Source organism: Macaca mulatta, chromosome 10 (assembly GCF_049350105.2).
Source record: "Macaca mulatta isolate MMU2019108-1 chromosome 10, T2T-MMU8v2.0, whole genome shotgun sequence".
Lineage (NCBI taxonomy): Eukaryota > Metazoa > Chordata > Mammalia > Primates > Cercopithecidae > Macaca > Macaca mulatta.
The window spans coordinates 99,516,540-99,535,896 of record NC_133415.1 but is presented as its reverse complement, the minus strand read 5'-3'; the positions used below and the strand labels follow the sequence as shown (position 1 = coordinate 99,535,896).

Genomic DNA, 19,357 nt, shown 5'->3' with positions numbered 1-19,357 from the left:
TTGGAAAGGAGTATTGGATGGAGAAAAAGGATGTAAAGGAGAGGTGGAAGAGTTTTAATTTGAATCCTAGTACACAGACAATCAAAATAATTAGAAGGCAAAAATAAGTATCATGGAGGAAACTAACAAGGGACTTGGAATGGTCCAACAGAAAGTGAGGTTGGTGATTTAGAAGACAGAGAAGCTCACCAAGGTGTAATGTGGGGATGGTATCTCCCCAGCAGTCCAGGTAAGGGTATGGTCCCATGGTAGAAGGATGGAGGATAGGGCAGAGATAATGGACAAGTCTGTAATTTTGGTAGTGGCCCTCTGTATTGGTCAGGCTGTTTGGCTGCAAGTAACAGACACATAAAATAGCAGTGGCTTAAACGAGATAGAATTTCTCTTTCACATAATAGTCCAGGCTAATGTGGCAGCCCTGCTCTGTGATGTCAGCAGGGATCAGGCTTCTTATAGCTTGACACCCTGCCATCCCTAGGATGTTGTGCTTGTCTGCATGACCCCAGATGATTCCCTAACACACCTCTATTTCACTCAATAAGAACAGGAGATGGAAAACGGGAAGGACACTTCCATTCCATCTGAGGCTATGCATTAGTAAAGTCACAGGTTAAGGTGCTGTAACAAAAGGGACCCTAACATAAGTTGGCTGGAATAAGGTAGTTGATTCCTCTTTCATATAATAGTCCAGTAGAAGGTGATGAAACAGGGCCACTAGATACATTAGTTCAGGAAGGTATCCATGGATCCAGCCACCTTCCATCTTGTTCCACCATCCCCTTGTCTTTGTCTTTATGGTGGAAGCTGACCACCATATACTCACTCTGGCCTGCAAAAAGGGGAAAATGCATGCTGATTTCATGCAAACATCTTCCTTTTAAGGAAATGACCCAGAAGATGCCACATCACTACTGCTTTCATCCCATTGGCCAGAACTTGGTCACATGGCCCTCTTGCTGCAAGGGAAGCTGGGAAAAGTCATATTTAACTAGATGGCCATGTATCCAGCTAAAACAAAGGGATTTCTATTATTAAAAAGAAACAAGGGAGAATAAATTTCCAAGGACAGCTAGTCTTCTCTACCATAGGGCTTGCCTGGAGCACATCACTTGTGTTCCCTCACATCAGCCTGAACTTGGTCACATGGTCCCACCTGGCTGCAGAGGAACCTGGGAAATGCAGTGTTTGGTCTGGGCAGCCATGTTCTCAGCTGAACATCAGAGACTCTGTGACTATAAATAAAAGAGATAGATATTAGGGGCCAGCCTCCATACCTCTCCTGAGAACTTCTGTTCATTCAGCGAAGTATGCGACAGGGTTAGCAGCTGAGAGTGAGGGAGATGAAAGAGACAGGACAGTTTCAGTCAAGGAGACCATATCAAATCGCTGAATTGTGGAGCAGGAATGTGTGCCATAAGAGGCTTTGGAGGGTGAATCTGAGGCTTGAACTCATGGACTTTAAATGAAACCTGTTTGTCAGGTTGTGTGACTTCTCTCTCCTGCAACATTCACAGCCCACGTGCAAGCAGAGAAGATGGGTGTGTAAATCGATCTGAGATTAGCATTACCAAGTGCACAAGGGGATGTTTGCAAAGGATGGATTATAAGGTTTGGCTATGGGATCTTGGATGGACAAGAAGGAAAGTGAAGGCAGGAAGACGTTCATAGATTCTGGGAAAGGGGTGAGGTCATGGGTTAGCATTTAGAGGTCAGAGATATTCATGAGATCAGAGAACTGTTGCCATGAGAGAGTATTAGAGTATTAGCAGAAATGTAAGGATGTGGTGACCAGGAAATAGGATGTTTGAGATAAAGCCTTGAAAGTGAGTGGTGTTTGAGGCTGAGCTCCTCAGGGTGTGTGAAGTAAAATGAAACATAGGCTTCTGGGATTTCACAGTCCAGGAACTGGGAGAGGCCAGACTGGTGAAGGGTAACCCATGAGGATGTTAGGCCACAGAGGTGGCCGGCAGAAGCCAAGAGGGTCCATCATCAGCCTCGTCAGCCTCCACTTCCTCATCGACAAGACAGGGATGGAAATTCCGCCCACCCTGCCCCTGTGGCTTTGATGACCTCAGGCATGGGAAATGTTTGGTTTGACATCTGGTCCCCTCTCTTATCCTTTGCCTCTCTGAATGGCCAGCCCTTCAGAAGCAGCAGGAAGGTAGTAGCTGCATCTACACAGCCTCTCCTCTCCCAAAGGAAGCCACCTTACCTGGTTCCTTCACTCCTACCTGGGAGGACATTGGCTGCAGGGACCTCACTCTACTCTAAACTAGTTCCATGCTGAAGGTCAACGTTTCTCTCTAGGAGGGTCTGACATGAGAAAGTAACAAGAGGTCACCTCTCTCTTGGTGCTTGTGACTTCCTTGGTGTTCTCACTTAGAGTTGTATTTACCAGAGTCGGAAGCATAATATCGATAGCATTGGAAATGATTTTAGGTGGTTCACAAACACCATATAAATATGACGAATTGCACTGTTGTTCTTTCAATCAAGACAAAGAGAAAGTCTTCAGTTGCTGCTACTATGTCTTAAACACCCCTCTCACTCTTGCTAAGCTCCCCTTTTCATTACAGAGCAGACCTCAGGTTCAGAATCTTCAGTAGATAACAATGGCCAGTGAGAATTTAGTGAAACTATTGCTTTCATAGTATTTTAGTGTTTTCTTCCTATTTCTGCAGTTGATATTTGCTTTGTGTGTTCACCAACATCCAATGAGTATTTTATAGCATCAAGTCAGATCATGTCAGTCCACTGCTCACACCCCTTCAGGGCTTCCCAACACATCTAGAATAAAATCTGAGGGATTTCCATGGTCTGGAAGACCCTTCATAGTCAGACCCCTGCTGAGCTCAGCCTCCTCATTTTCCATCTTTCTGCCCTTCGCTCACACCCCCTTGATGTTCCTCTGATATGCCAAGCTTAGTCTCACCTTAGGGCCTCTGCACGTGCCGTGCCATCTGCCTGGAATGCATTCACCTGATCATCTCATGACTCATTCTAACCCTTCATGCAGGTCTCTGCTCAGATGCCAACACCTCAAAGAGGCTCTCCCTGACTGCCCTAGTGACTCTAGCTAACATAGCACAAAAGCATCTGCATCTGAACCTCACCCATCTCTCTTTAGCTTTTCAACTTTTTTTTAGCACTCATACTAATTAACCTCTCTCTACCTACTTACTTTTCCCTCCTTCTCTCCTTCCTTCCTTGTTTCATTCATTCTTCTTTTCTTCCTTCCTTTTTCCTTTCCTCCTTCCCTTCCTCCCCATCTTTTGTTTAGAATTTATCTCCCTTAGTAGAGCTCCATGAGGTCGGGGACCTTATGTTCACTGCTGTGACCCCAGGATCTAGAACAGTGACTGGCACATATGAGACACTCAATAAATATGCATTTGAAAAAAAATAGGTTAACATAGTTTCCTTTTAAAATACATTTATTTAAGTGGAATAGCAAATCAATGTGAAGAAAAGCACTCAGCAAGTAGTCTGTGTAGTACAATCTGGCAAATAACCAAAGGTGCTAAGTGATGGGCGTATTTTATTAAAGGGCTGTACACAAGACTGAGGTTTGGGAACTGCTTCCCTGAAGCGATTCTGGAGTTACTTGGGGGAAGGAGAAGAATTTCCCAGTGCTCTCCCTGCAGATCAATGAACAGACTGCTTCTCTTTTCTGGTTGGTGCTAAAGACCTTTGAGCATTGACCAGGTGCAGTGGCTCATGCCTGTAATCCCAGCACTTTGGGAGGTCGAAGTGGGAGAATTGCTTGAGCCCAGGAATTTGAGACCAGCCTGGGCAACATGGGGAGACTCCACCTCTACAAAAAATTTAAAAATTAGCCAGGCGTGGTGGTGCATGCCTATAATTCCAGCTACTTGGGAGGATGAGGTGAGAGGATCGCTTGAGCTCCAGAGTTTCAGGTTGCAGTGAGCCTAGATCGCACCACTGCACTCCAATCTGGGCAACAGAGCAAGCCCTGTCAAAACAAACAAACAAACAAACAAAAAAAAAAACAAAAAACCAGAACCCTCCTAACTGAGCACCTAGTTGGTTCCCCCCAGATTTTTAGCTTTCTTTGATGCCCCCTTCCCCCGATCCAGACTACCACCTGGTCTTTGGTCTCATTGTCCTTACCTAAAGCCAGGTGCCTCTGGAGGCTGCTGAGACAGCCATTTAGCAGCACCCAGTATGAACCCTGCACTAAGTGACTGACACATATCATCTCTGAAGACTAAGTAGTGTCATCCCCATAATAGAGACAAACAACTCCCCAAGTCATGCACTAATTGTGCCAATATAAGATGCTTGAGGTGTGGACTGTTTTCATACCCTCCTGGTGACTTATCCTTCAGGTTCAATAACAGCCCCTTCACGCACCCAGTTCAAATGATGACTATTCAGTTTGCTTGGCATTTTATTTTTCAAAAGCCATGATTCTTTTTTTTTTTTTTTGGAGACAGAGTCTCGATCTGTCGCCCAGGCTGGAGTGCAGTGGCACGATCTTGGCTCACCACAACCTCCGCCTCCCAGGTTCAAGCAATTCTTTGCCTCAGCCTCCCAAGTAGCTGGGACTACAGGTGAGTGCCATCATACCCGGCTAATCTTTTAATTTTTAGTAGAGATGGGGATTTACCATGTTGACTAGGCTGGTTTCGAACTCCTGGCCTCAAGTGATCCACCCGCCTTGGCCTCCCAAAGTACTGAGATTACAGGCGTAGGCCACCAAGCCCACCCCAAAAGCCATGATTCTTTAAGGAGATTAAGCTGAGTGCCTCAAATATGCAGAAGAAAGGAATGTCTCAGAGGGGAAAACATCAAGTTTAGAGGCACAGACTGAAGGTCATGATCTAGCCATGGAGTATTTTAACTTACAAGCTATTTTTAAGTTTGGAATCAATTGCCAAAACTTAAAAATCAATAAAATTTGCACCAAAGTGTGAATTTCTGGAATTTGTTGAAAATACAGATGGCCATGCCACATTGGGCCCATATTCCTACATGGGAGCCACCAGTTGGAATTGAGGGTCAGTCACCCTTATAGAAAGACCCTGTGTTGGCCGGGCGCGGTGGCTCAAGCCTGTAATCCCAGCACTTTGGGAGGCCGAGACGGGCGGATCACGAGGTCAGGAGATAGAGACCATCCTGGCAAACACGGTGAAACCCCGTCTCTACTAAAAAGTACAAAAAACTAGCCGGGCGACGTGGCGGGCACCTGTAGTCCCAGCTACTCGGGAGGCTGAGGCAGGAGAATGGCGTAAACCCGGGAGGCGGAGCTTGCAGTGAGCTGAGATCCCGCCACTGCACTCCAGCCTGGGCGACAGTGCGAGACTCAGTCTCAAGAAAAAAAAAAGAAAGACCCTGTGTTTCCCCGTTTCCACAGACCCCACTACTCCCTAATGTCTTAAATGGCTTCACTCATTTATATTCCCTACCTGAACCCCAAGTTTATAACCCGGAGCAAGAAAGGCGAGAATTCGCCCTGGGACTAGGAGCGCATTCTTCCAGGCTGATAGGAGAGGAAAGGAGAATTGAATGAGGTTTATGGGTCCTTAGAGAGAGAAGAGATCTGAAGGGGCCACAAGCACAGCTCTAAGCAGTAGTGTGCTGGTAAATGTTTAACAACAGCTCTCCAGGGAAGAAATGTGTGTGTATGTGTGTGTGTGTAAATATTACTAAGATAAAGATATGTTTGTTGCACACAATTTACAAATAATAATAAACTCTTTATTGTAAATACTCTTTATTGTAAATACTCTATCCTAAATTCCATACAGCCAATTAATTCTTCCAGAATCTTTTGTTAATTTTTTTGTGTATAAATTTTACAGAGATAAAGGATATGTTTGTTGCACACAATTTACAAATAATAATAAACTCTTTATTGTAAATATTCTTTATTGTAAACACTCTTTACCCTGAACTCCATATAGCCAATTAATCCTTATAGAATCTTTTGCTAATTTTTTTTGCCAAGCTCTTGTATCCAAAGCCAACTATCACAGCGATTTAGCCATGATTTGACCAAGTTAGACTACGAATAAAAATCACTGATTACTCTACAGCGAGACGCTGAAGAATGGGTAGAAGTTTGGCATGAATGCTGCTTGAAATTTTTGTTTACACTAGTGAGGAAGACAAAAGTAAAACAATGAAGATGAATGTCAGAACTCCAGTTTCTTCAATGATTCGAGAAGCTGTCAGCTGAAATGGATAATAGTGTCTGACTATTGGAAGAACAGTTTCTTCATATTTTGGTGCTATTCACACTGTATTGGCTATAAACAAGACATACTTTAAAGTTTAATGTGCATTACTGACATTTAATCCAGCATGTTCTGAAGTCTAGAAAACCAACAAAACAATAAATCAAGATCAAGCCCTGATGTATAGTCCTCTCTAATCTTTGTGATACAAAAATACTCCCCGCAGCCAGTTAACCAACCAAAGACAAACTAACGTGATGTCATTGAGTGGAGAATCAGGAAGAAATGTGCGGTATCTCCCCTAGGTCTCTCTGTAAGAGTTACTATATATAAATAGCCTCGAGAGCACAGATAAAAGTAACATGTAGTAAAATTAGGTAATGAGTTTTGAGTATAATTATTTGTTTTCATATAATGTATTGAATTATACATTTAAGTCATTTAATTTTTTATAATGGCTGTGTTTACACTTGCAAAAATCCTGAAAGTGTAGCAATCAGCTCTCACAAGCCGGCAAAGCCAGCTCCAGCACACCACCGGAAGCATCTAGAATGGAGAAGACAGGAGAACTCGAGGGACCGGAGTCCTTGGGGGCTCTGCCAGCATCCATGTGTGCAGGCATGAATGACAAAGCATCCAGCACCTAGGACCTATCTTAGCTCTTCATTCTCCCCAGCATCTGGGAGCTTCTTGTCAGTCCCTTCCTTAAGTGATCTCCAGTCTTAGCTACTTGCTCAGTCCCCTGTCTGATTCACCCTGACCCTTTACTGGGTCCAGAGGAGGGACCTGGGTAATGGAGGATGAGTAGAAATTTCCCAATTCCTGGACCAGCTGGGGACCCTCCTGAAGGGAAACAGGGTCTAAATACACCCCCTGAGACATAATTATCCCCATTCTGCAGATGAGAAAACTGAGGGTTCAGGGAGTTGTTTTTTACCGAGGTTCAAATGCTGCCAAGAGGCAAAGGCAATATTGACAAGCAGGTTTGTTGGCCTCCAAACCTATCTCCTTTCTGCAAAGCCATCCTGTGCCATCCTGGAGACAGCTCCTGGACCAGCATTTAGAATTCCAGCTCACTGGAGTCAGTAGAAATCTTAAGAATGACCTTGTCCAGGCTTCCCATTATACAAGTGGGGAAACTGAGGCCCATGGTCATTCATACAGCAATGACACCAGCAGACCAAGGACTAGAGCTGAAGCCTCCTATCAACTAGTCAGAGTTGCTGGCAAAGGATAAATATTCTGGGTAAGAGAATTAGAGGGGTCGAATAAAACTCAGATAAAAGAGTCAAAAGGCCTATAATCCTAGCACTTTGGGAGGCCAAGGCAGGAGGATCACTTGAGCTCAGGAGTTCGAGACCAGCCTGGCCAACATGGCAAAACCCCATCTCTACTAAAAATACAAAAAATTAGCTGGGCGTGGTGGCATGCGCCTGTAGTCCCACCTGCTTGGGAGGCTGAGGCACAAGAATTGCTTGAACCCAGGAGGTGGAGGTTGCAGTGAACTGAGATCACGTCAGCCTGGGCGACAGGGTGAGGCTCTGCCTCAAAAAAAATGAGAGTAAAAAAAGAGATTTACCCCTCCCCAAAATGCCAGTTGAAAAAAGAGGTTAGAGAAGATGATATCCTCATTTGGATTTAGGGGTGATATCGGGAGAGACTTCCTGCCAGGATTGGTACCCTTGAGATTCTTTGAGAAAGTCCATGGTGTAGCAAAGACTTCATAGAATATTCTTCTTATAAATACTGCAGAGATGTGCAAGTCAGTGGGGAAACTGAGGCATGAAGCTAGATCCTCAGAAACCCTCAGAGTTGGGCATTCTCAGACTTTCATCCTTTTTACCCCAGCAAAAACAGACCACCTTTGGGGGCAGGGGCCACTCCCAAATGACCAGCTGGAACTTGTGCCCTGGGGCCTAGGAAGCAGGATGCTGGAGACGGTCTGCCAAAGCCATGGTCCCAGAATTTCCAGGCAGACGGATTCCTCAGGAGGCTGCAGAGACCTCAATGCGGCTGTACTGGATGCCAGTGGAGTTCTGCCTGTGGCCAAAGCTCAGGGCAAACCTGTCAAACAGAGAATGTGTGGGATCACGGGGTGGCAAGGCCTGGGGCCGTCCCTGGGGGGTGGACCTTCCACTGGAGTTCCCACCCCCCAATCCCACCTTCACTCCTACAATGACCCTTCCTGCTTCCTGCCTTACTACAAATGTCCACCTTCTCTCACCTGGACCCCCAGCAGCTCCTCCCTGGTCTCCCAGGGTCTTCCCTGGCCTCCTATAACCCCTTGTCACCATTACATCCACAGTGACCTTTCTAAACGCAAAAATCTGTCACTCCCCACTGATATGGTTTGGATCTGTGTCCCCACTAAAATCTCATGTTCAATTGTAATTCTCAGTGTTGGAGGTGGGGCGTGATGGGAGGTGATTGGATCATGGGGGCAGTTTATCATGAATGGTTTAACACCATCCCTTTCGGTAGTGTCCTTGAGATGGTAAGTCAGTTCTCATGAAATCTGGTCATTTAAAAGTGTGTAGCACCATCCCCTGCTCCCGCCACCCCCTGCTGCCACCATGTAAGATGTGCTGACTGCCCTTCGCCTTCCGCCATGACTGTAAGTTTCCTGAAGCCTCCCCAGAAGTTTAGCAGACACCAGCATCATTCTTCCTGTACAGAGTGCAGAACCGTGAGCCAATTACACCTCTTTTCTTTATAAATTACCCAGTATTTCTTTATATCTATGTGAGAATGGACTAATACACCTGCTCAAAAGAAAGCCATCATCATGCTCAGCCTAACATCCCATCTTCTCACCATGGCTGCCCTCCCTGACACCAACCCCTCCAGTCCCATTTGCTCATCACACCCTGGCCACCTGGGCCCCCTTCGAAACCCCTAACTTGTTTCCACTTCAGGGCCTTTGCTCTTGCTGTTCCCTCCACCTAGAACATTTCTTCCAGCTCTTGAAACTGTTTCTTCCGCTTGAACATTTCTTCAGCTCTTGAACCCGCTGACTTTTTCTCATAATTCCAGTCTCAGCTCAGAGCGGCCTTCCTTGAGCATCATTCATTCAGTCAGAGACATGGTTAAAGATGACAGTGCCAGGCACTGCTCTAGGCCCTGGGAACAGGGCAGTGAGTGAAACCAATACACAAAAATATCACCGTGCTTGTTGAAAATTCCTGATACACTTGTAACACAAATGCACCCATAGCTATTTGCACCCTAGCTAAAGAAACTGTATCCATCTCCCAAATCTGCTGTTCACTCTCTGGTAGGTTAACCTGCCTTATTTTCTTCATGATGTAAAAACTCTGAATTATCTTATTCGTGCATTTTTGAGTTTTGTAGTCTATCTCTCTCCTATACATTAAAATGTAACTTCCTTCTAAGTCCAGAGACAGGGTCTCTCTCGGTCATGGGTCTGTCCCCAGAGCCTACTACAGTGCCCGGCACTTAAAAATATTTGCTGAAAGTTGAATGAATCGATTCCTGAGAAACTGGGATAAAACAGGAATTTTTGAAAGTTTTTTTTGTTGTTGTTGTTATTATATCCCCTGAGGGATTGGTAAAGGTCTCTTTTGAACAGAAATAACTTGACAGAAAGCAAAATAAACAACATTTCGGCAACCAATTGCCATTGATTGATGTAAGACGATTTGAGCCCCTTGTGTTACTAATGTGTCCCTAAAGCAGGTAGAGAAACTGGATCTGTAAGATGTAGGTCCCCATTTCCAACAAGCACATCTGAGGCATAGGGATGCAGAAGAAGTCAGCCCTACAGCAGTGGGTGACAGCTCTACCGGCATCTGCCTCTCATTTTGGGGGAACTAGTCTACTCTGTGGCATGCGGCTTGACTGGACTATCAATCAAGGATCTTTACCCTATCCTGGCTAAGTTAGAGGTTAGGAGGTGGGCACATAAACCAGCCTCGGCCAATCAGACTTTCTCCTGGGACCATGACTTTTGTATGGAGGACACAGGAATGAAAATAGTTGCTGCTGAAAAGACTATCCCTTTAGTTCCTGTTGTCAAAATCCCTGGATATGCCCTGGTCCTGTGTTCCCAAAGTTGAGTTTCTCTCTCTCTGTGGCCTCTGATATCAAGAGCCCCCTGAACTCTAGGGACAGAGATGATAAAACACAGACCTGCCTCTGGAATCCACGAAAACCCCTAACTTCCTGTCTTGTCCAGAGTCAGAGCAGACCCAGCCTCCAGTCCCCAAGGGCTGACCCTTGCTCCCCCATGTAACCCCAGGACCAGCCTGACACCCCACAGCTGCAGTCACATCCTGCCTTACCCCAAGGCTGGCTCCCACCTGCCTTTCTGCCTCCTTTGCTTTTTATCTCAGAGGATGGATTTGGAATCTTCTCCCAAGAAAATCAGTGTGGCAGAGATGCCAGGCAGCTGTCTAGTAACAGAACCCTTGATTTTCAGCTGGACACATGGCTACCCAAATTGAAAACCACATTTCTTGGCCTCCCCTGCACATAGGTGTAGCCAAGTTCTATGCAAAGGCATGTGGGCGGAAGTGACCTTGAGGACTATGCCCACCCCCTCCCCCATCCTCTGGCAGGTATGTGGGGTTGCACCTCCTTAGGCCATGCAGGAAAGGCAATACGGAAGAGGTGGCACGGCAACAAAACAGAAGGAGCCTGGGACCCTGCATGACCTCATGGCACACAGCTTCCACCCAGCCCTGGATCCCCAACTGACATTTGTACGACTTCAAGCCGCCAAATCGATTTCCTAACTAATACAGCTGGGTTGCTGAGGGGCCTGCCGAAACTGCAGAAGGTGCCACTCAACAAAGTAGGAGAGGACATTCTGGAGTGGGGAGGACTGGGTTACGGGTTCTTACATCAGGAGCCAGATTGGGGTGGGGCTTAGAAGCCAGTGCAGGGATGCTAGTCAATATTAAAATGTTTTTTTAAAACTTTGTATGACTTCCCAGAAACAGAACGGGCAGTCAGGAGCTGGTGACTATCATCTACTTACAAGAGGTAACTGGGGACATTTGCCAAAGATGCTTAGGATTGTATGAAGTTCCTTCCGAAGCTCCCATTCCACTCTTCTTTTATTTGAACAGTCTCATGATGCTATGATTCTGAACTCCCCTTAATGACCCAAAGACCTGATGTGATCTAGCTCCTACCCATCTAGCCTGTTTGACCCTGCACGCTCTTCCCTCCCTCTGTTCTAGGCACACTGGCTTCCTTGTTGTTCCTTGCACATGCTAGATACATGCCCACCTCAGGGCCTTTGCACTTGCTGTTCCTTCTGCCTAATGCTCCTCCCCCATCGTTACATGGGTGCCTCCTTCTCACTGACTTAAATTCCACCTCCTCTGAGAGGACTTCCCTCCCTGACCACCCACTCTACTTCAGCCACAACCCCTTTCTTCTTTGTTCCCCCTGTGTCAACCTGGCCCTCTCAACATATTTTGCTCTGTTTCATTTTCTCCTAATCACCCATCACCAACTAAAATGCTTTTGTTTATGCATGTGTTGTCTTCCCTCCCCCATCAAATGGAAGCTCCTTGAGGACAGGAACTTTGTCTTCCTTAATCTCTGCAAGTTTCCTAAGGCTCTGAACACTGTCTGGCACATAGTAACGACTTAATAAATAGCCACAGAATGAATGCATGAAGCCCACAAGTGTTTTGCATGCAATATTTAAAGGCCATAGTTATAATGTTTTGCTTCTCCAAGGTCCAGTGACTCTAAGATAGTTTATGGTTTTAAATTCCACTGTTCTAGCCTCCTGTATTCCATAATCAAATGATTTTTAAATCCCTGTGAGCTGGGTCTTAAAGTCAAATGAAAAGGCACTGTAGGGAGACACAGAACAACTCAAGGAAAACAGCTGTGTGTGACCAGACAAAACTCATAGTGCCCAGGAAGACAGGAGGAATGCCCGCTTGCAAAGGGAAAGCACAAAGACGAAAATCCTGAAGCCATGTGCTTGGGGTGTGATACAGCTCTTCCCCCAGACCCACCCTGTCAGCTTCCTACCGTCTCTTCTGGAACTGCTGGTCTATCTCTGCCAATGACTGGCCTTTTGTTTCAGGAACAAATAAATAGATGAAGCCCAGGCCGAGGACAGCGGTCAGTCCGTAGAGCAGGAAGGTCCAGGACAAGCCGATGGTGCCTGGAAAAAGGGCGGGTGTGTAGGCCTGGGGCCAAGCACTCTGGCCCCGCAGCCTGGGCCAACTGGCGGGTTCTAGGTCAGGCATGGAAAGTCAGTTCACTCAAAGCAAATGTTCCCAATGATCAATTTGCAGAATGACCAATAAGCTGTCAGTGAAGTACGTTAAAGCGGAAATCTCATTGATTGTCTCAAAGGAGGGGATGAGCCAGGATGCAAGTCCACAAGCACAGAGACAACGGCAACTTGTGTTTATGGGAAAGAGCCCTCACCCACATCTAGAGCACTATCCCGTGGAGTGTGCTTGGGCTCCAAAAGCCTGGCTTGAAGGATCGTGGATCCAGCTGAGTTGCCAAACAGCTGCATAGACACAGCTTGGCAAAACTCAGTTTAAAAAAAAAAAATCCTTAGAAATTCCATGAATTGGGCTCTGCACAGTGGCTCAGGCCTGTAATATCAGCACTTTGGGAGGCTGAGGTGGGAGGATCACTTGAGCTCAGGAGTTCAAGACCAGCCTGGGCAACATGGTGAAACCCTGTCTCTACTAAAAACAAAGAATAAAAAGATTAGCTGGGCGTGACAGCGCACACCTCTAGCCCCAGCTACTCGGGAGGCTGAGCCCTGGAGGTTAAGGCTGCAGTGAGCCGAGATCACGCCACTGCACTCTGCCCTGCACTCAGGGCGACAGAGTGAGAGACCCTGTCTCAAAAATAAAAAAAAGACAACAAAAACAAAAAAACAAAAAAACCAACGAACAAAAACAACAACAAAAAAACACCCAGAAATTCCATGAATCGGTCATTCAGTGAATCGATCATTCAGAGAATTGAGTTTTAGCCAGTTTGGCCTGTGACTGGTTTGGGAGAGAGGACAAAAGTCACAGTTCAGTCCCAGGGTCGGCCTCCTTCCTAGAGCCTCCAGTGGGTCTCAGAGCCAGCAGCCAAGATGGGAATGACCCTGAGTCCTTTGATGTCATCCAGCCCAAGACAAGAGAAGAGGCTGTGGAGGAAGGGTCTTTGTCAAGGCAGAAGACAAATTATGTTTTGGAAGCCATTCTCACCTCTGACAGCCATATCCGTATCTCCTTTAGGCAGCCTCCCATGACCAGCTGGACCTATTGCCAGCAGGAGGAGCAACAGTCTGGAAGTCAGTGGGGCTGGTTCTAGTATTTTGACTCCCTGGCTGGATGGGGTAAGGATGTATTTTCCCATATGTGAAATGGGGATGATGTATGATACAATTCCAGTAAATTCCTTCCTTCCTTTCTCCCTCCCTCCCTTCCTTCCTCCCTTCCTTGTTTCTCTCCTTCTTTCTCCTCTCTTACTCACTTACTCCACACAAAGGGAAATGCTTGAAGACTGAGGCTGCAGGGAGAAGCTTGGATTCCCTAAGACGGGGGGTGGAAGACAGCCATGATGGGGGGGGTTCTTCCACTGGGGTTTCCCACAGCACCGCCCCCCAGCCTCCCAAGGTGGCTGCACCTTTGAGAAGGAAACTCTTGGCCATAGGGTATAGGAAAATAACTGAACCTTGGGGCCCACAGTGAAGGAGCCTGTGTACTCTGGCCCAGATGAGCAATACCCACTGAAGACCAGGGTCTGGAGCCATGAGCATCTCAGCATTTCAGAGTCATTCCCTGGTGTTCTGGGCCCACATAATTTCCACCCCATCCCACCACACCGCAGACTGGGTTTCAATGCTAGGGAGGAAGAGATGATGTCACCCAAACTTGATTTGAGAAAAACTTCCAGGCCAGACACAGTGACTCACGCCTGTAATCCCAGCACGTTGGGAGGCCAAGGCGGGTGGATCACTTGAGGTCAGGAGTTCGAGACCAGCCTGGCCAACCTGGTGAAACCCTGTCTTTATGAAAAACACAAAAATTAGCCGGGCATAGTGGCGTGTGCCTATAGTCCCAGCTACTCGGGAGGCTGAGGCAGAAGAATAGTTTGAACCTGGGAGGTGGAGGTTGCAGTGAGCTGAGAATGCACCACTGCACTCCAGCCTGGCTGACAGAGCAAGACTCTGTCTCAAAAAAAATTAAAAAGAAAAGAAAAGCCAAGAAAAACAGGTGTCATGAACCAGTTTAAGCCAGTTTGGAGCAAATAAACATTGCTACTCTTACACCTGCCGGTTGACCTCAGATAACCTCTCACCAGTACTGGGTGTAGACTATCACCCGTTAGCTGGCCGGGGGAGTTTTACAGTGCGTATGAGGGTCCTGGATGTCGTTTTGGACACTTGGTGATGTTTCTGCACAGAATAATGGTTCTGCAGCTAATACACAGGAAAATCCAAAAATGTCTGCTTTAGAGTAGGGAGCTTGGGCCACAGAAAAAAAACGGGCTTGTCTGGGAAGGACTCACCAATGAGATCAAGGAAGGAGAGGCTGATGAAGAGATTGGCTGCCCAGTTGAAGCTGTTGCAGAAGGCGAAGGCTCTTCCTCGTATCTCCACAGGGTAGATCTCGCTGAGAACAAGCCAGGTCACTAGGGTGGGAGAGCAGGAGGGCTCCTGGGCTGTGGTGGGACCTGGGGCCTGGCGCCATCAGGTCAAACACGCAGCCTCTCAACAATGGGATTTTGCAGTGTCAGGCTCCCAGTACCAAACTCCCACCCCCATACCTCTGTAAGAATCCCAGGAGGGTCTCAGTTTGCTGAAGACTGAGAGGTTTTCTGAGACATGAGACTTTCAGTGCTGAGATGGGAACAGTCTTGGATGAACTGGGATGATTGGTTTTTCACCCTATTCATTAAATTCCTTCCAGTTGTGAGCTATCCAGGCTTTAAGGGACCTGAAGCTCAAATGACTTGGGGAGCCTTTTAAGGAATACAAATTACAAACATAAAATTAGGCACTGGCCCTGGGAGGAGCAACTGCTAGTAAGTGAGGGGCCCTGAAGCTTCATGGTCAACCCACCTCTACTGCCCTGCTGACACCCTGCCAGGTAGTCAGGGTGGGAAGTCCCCAAACTTCCCCTTAGGAGGGGTAGGAGGCTCCAGAGTCACCTGCAAGAGAACTCCACTTACCTGGCCCAAACCCAAAGGAAAAGGCACTGACAAAGACCATCAGGCAGAGGAGCGCCGTCCAGCGCAGCAGTGCATGTCCCTGGGCGGGCAGAGGGGGCCCAGGGAGGGCAGAGCTCAGGGCCGGCTGAGGAGGGGCTGAGGGGTCTCCAGATCTGGGATGGGGCTTGGTTTTCTTAACAGTGGACAAGATTGGCTCCCTTTGGTCCTCATTGGTCCTTGGCATGGGAGGTAGAGAGGAGTCCCGCAGCAGGCCAGAGTCTTCAGGGAGGCCCATCTGCCCAGTGGCATTGGGCACAGCCAGGCAGCTTGGGCCTGAGTCCATGGGCACGGCAAAGCTGACGAGGCCTATGCCGCTGACAGACAGGGCCATGAAGGCACAGCCAGCTAGCAACAGAGCCCTGCGGCCTGCACGGTCCACCAGCCCCATGGCGGTCAGGGTAGCTGCCACCTTCACTGCGCCAAGCCCCACAGAAGCCAACATGGCTGAGGATCCCCCATGGAAGCCGACAGAGCTGAAGATGGTGGAGGCATAGCATAGCACGTTGGGCTGCCCTGTTAGTTGCTGGAAGAGCACCAGCCCCAGGCCCACTGTGGTCCGGCCTCGCATGTTATCCCGTGCCCTGAAGAGGTCCAGAAAGGAGTACCGTGGCCTCCCCAGGCCCAGCTTGGGGGCCTCACCTCCCTGGAGTGGGATGAGGTCCTTGTGTGCTGCAGTCTCATCTGCACCAGCAGGGAGGAAGAGGAGGCTGAGGGACTGCAGGAGAGCAGGTGCGGTGGCCCAGCCGAACATATGTCTCCATCCCCAGGGGGTACCAGCCAGTGCGTAGTTGAGGGCATAGGAGAGCAGGATGCCCACGGTGATTCCTGCCTCATAGAGGGACACCAGCACTCCCCGCTGCCGTGGTCCCACGAGCTCTGACACATAGATACAGCAGGCCATGGAGGAGAGGGAAATGGCGAAGCCAACCACAGAGCGGCCCAGGACCAGCCAGGTCAGGGAACCAGCCAGGCCCAGGGTCAGGCTGCCTGCCAGCAGCACCAAGTTGCTCCCGAGGATGGCTTGCTTCCTGCCATAGCAGTCAATGAGGAAGCCACCAACCAGGGAGGCAAGGAGAGCTCCCAGAAGCAGGCTGCCCACCAGGAACTCCTGCTCCAAGCAGCTTAGCCCAAAGTCAAGCTGCAGTGGCAGCAGGGCACCTGATATGACTGCCAGTTCATAACCAAACGTCAGGCCACCCAGCAAAGACACAGAGGCACACAAGGGCAGTAGAGGTGGGGGGCGGCCTAAAAAACAAAAGTGACAGGGACAGAGTTAGAATGGTTCCTTGTCATACCATCAGTCCATTCAACCTTCCCTCCATCTGTCAACACCTCCATCTATCCATCCATCTACTCCATCTATTCAACCATCCATTCAAACCATCCATCCATCCATCCATCCATCCATCCATCCATCCATCCATCTGTCCATCCATCCACTCCATCAATTCAACCATCCATCCATTCCTCCTCCATCCATCCATTTACTCCCTCTGTTCAACCACCCATTCAACCATCCACTGATCCATCCATCCATCCATCCACTCCATCCATCCACTCCATCTATTCATCCATCCATCCACTCCATCTATTCAACCATCCATCCATCTACTCCATCTATTCAACCATCTATCCATCCATCCATCCATCCATCCAACCACCATCCTATACCATCTGTTCAATCATCCATTCAACCATCCATCCATTCTTCCATCCACTCCATCTATTCAACCACCCATCCATCCATCTATGCATCCTCCATCCATTCATCTACTTCATCCATCCAAATATTCATCCATCTGTATGTCCATTTATCTATCCCTTAATTCACTCAACCATCCATCAATTTATTGATCTATTTATCTATCTGTCTACAAAACCATCCATTCATCCACCCATCTCTGTATTTCATCCTTTTATATACTCATCCACACATCCATCCATCCATCCATCCAAATTTATTTATCTGGCATCTACAACATGCCAGGAAGTGCTCTTAGGGCTGGAATATAGCCGTGTTGTCCAGGATCTAACGTTCTAGAAGAAATAGGAAGATAATAAACATATAATTTTGGGTGGTGAAGATGTCATAAAAAATGAAGCAGGGAAAGAGAATTAAGATTGATGGAGTAGGCCAGGTGCAGTGGCTCAAGCCTGTAATCCCAGCACTTTGGGAGGCTGAGACGGGTGGATCACGAGGTCAGGAGATCGCGACCATCCTGGCTGACACGGTGAAACCCTGTCTCTACTAAAAAATACAAAAAACTAGCCGGGCGTGGTGGTGGGTACCTGTAGTCCCAGCTAGTTGGGAGGCTGAGGCAGGAGAATGGCGTAAACCCAGGAGGCGGAGCTTGCAGTGAGCTGAGATCCTGCCACTGCACTCCAGCCTGGGCGACAGAGTGAGACTCCATCTCAAAAAAAAAAAAAAAAAAAGATTGATGGAGTAGTACTATTTCAAGGCCTCTCTGAAGAGCAAAAATTTGAGCAGAGATCTGAGTGACGTGAGAGCGAAAGTCCTAGGAAAATCTGGGAGAAGAACATTCTAGACAGAGTGAACAAAACGTACAGAGGCCCTGAGGTAGGACAGCTCTTGGTGTTTGAACAACTCTGGATATTAATGGTTAGTACTTATATGGTCCTTACTAAATGCCAGAATCTGTTTTAAGAGCTTTATATGTATTTTCTCATTTAATTGTTACAGCAACCCTATAACCTATCATTACTATCATCCTCCAAAGTGCACAGAAGTTAAGAAACTTTCTCATGGTCACATAACAAGTAAGTTGTAGAGATGATGTGGCTAAAGTGAGGACCTTTAATCACTGAGGTGATCAGCCAGGAGGCCAAAGGCTGAAGCCCAGTGAGTGAGAGTGATGGGAAATAATGAGGCAGGAGAAGTAGGCAGGGGCCAGACCATGTGGGACTTTGCAGGTCAAGAGGACAATGAGGAATGTCATTCTCAGTGGTTGGAAGCCTTTGATGGCTTCAGCCAGGAATGAGGTGATCTACTTTTATTTTTCAATTTTTATGAGTCCCAACAGGAAATAAATAGGTCATCTACTTTTAATTTTTAAAATATTGCTCTTGCTGTTGTATGGAGATGCTAAATGAGGTGAGTGTGGCCCAATCAACGTCCATTCACCCCTTTTTCTTTGGTATCAGGACTCTATCCAGCTAAAAGACTACATTTCCCACCTTTCCCACAGCTATGGGTGGCTACTAAGACGGAAGAGGGAGTTTTTTTGGTGGGACATTGAGAAAAGCTCTCCAAGAAGAGGGTGAGGAGGGAGACAGCTGGCTAGAGTCTTTTTTGCCCTTTTTTCTAGCTCCCTTACCTCTTGCCTGGAATGCAAGTGTGATGACTGGAGCTTCAGCAGCCATCTTGGAACATGGTTGGGGGTAACCATGAGGATGCAAGCTACACACCGACATAGTAGGACAGAAATATAGAAGAAGAATGGGTCTTTGGTGACAGTAAGCCTACCATATCAACAATGGATTGTCAATCTCCATATATTTTTATGTGCTAAGAAGAAAATCCCAACCATTTCTCACTTAGTGAAACTATGCTACTTCCAGTTTCTATTCCTAGCAGTGAAACCAGAGAGCAAGAGTAACCCCAGGTTGGAAGGGTAGTACAAGGGTCCAGGTGAGAGTGCTAATGAAAACTAAGAAGAAATGCTATATAGCAGGGAGCTGCCAGTTAAAATCAATGAGGAACACGGGCTGCATGTAAGACAACAAAGAATGGTGGGGATTGCGGCAAACTGGAGAGTTCATGCCTCATCTAAAGTCACAACACAGCTCCAGGTATTGTTAACACACCAGATTGTATAATCTCTAGCAAATTATGAGAAGGGTAACTGCCATTTCATGACTGATCCCCTTGTGCCAGGCATAATGTAAGACACTTTAAACACATCATTTCATGTAATCCTCAC

The 19,357-nt window shown here is 47.3% G+C and overlaps 1 protein-coding gene across 6 annotated transcripts in view; it reads right to left on the bottom strand.

Moving 5' to 3' along the window:
* Nucleotides 1-5,720: 5,720 nt before the first annotated feature.
* The window catches only part of SLC2A10 (solute carrier family 2 member 10), a 36,315-nt gene continuing 22,678 nt past the window's right edge, over nucleotides 5,721-19,357 (bottom strand). For 4 of the 6 annotated variants that reach the window (XM_028828474.2, XM_077951900.1, XM_028828473.2 and 1 more), the window contains 5 exons: nucleotides 18,752-18,834; nucleotides 15,378-16,661; nucleotides 14,715-14,837; nucleotides 12,216-12,351; nucleotides 5,721-8,264 (listed from right to left, as the gene is read on the bottom strand). In XM_028828474.2, the coding sequence (XP_028684307.1) occupies nucleotides 8,186-8,264; nucleotides 12,216-12,351; nucleotides 14,715-14,837; nucleotides 15,378-16,661; nucleotides 18,752-18,797 (1,668 nt within the window). In that variant the 5' untranslated portion in view covers nucleotides 18,798-18,834 and the 3' untranslated portion in view covers nucleotides 5,721-8,185. Of the gene's footprint in view, nucleotides 8,265-12,215; nucleotides 12,352-14,714; nucleotides 14,838-14,972; nucleotides 15,168-15,377; nucleotides 16,662-18,751; nucleotides 18,835-19,357 lie in introns of all 6 variants that reach the window. The other 2 variants (XR_013400016.1, XM_001107356.5) reach the window with 2 other exon arrangements.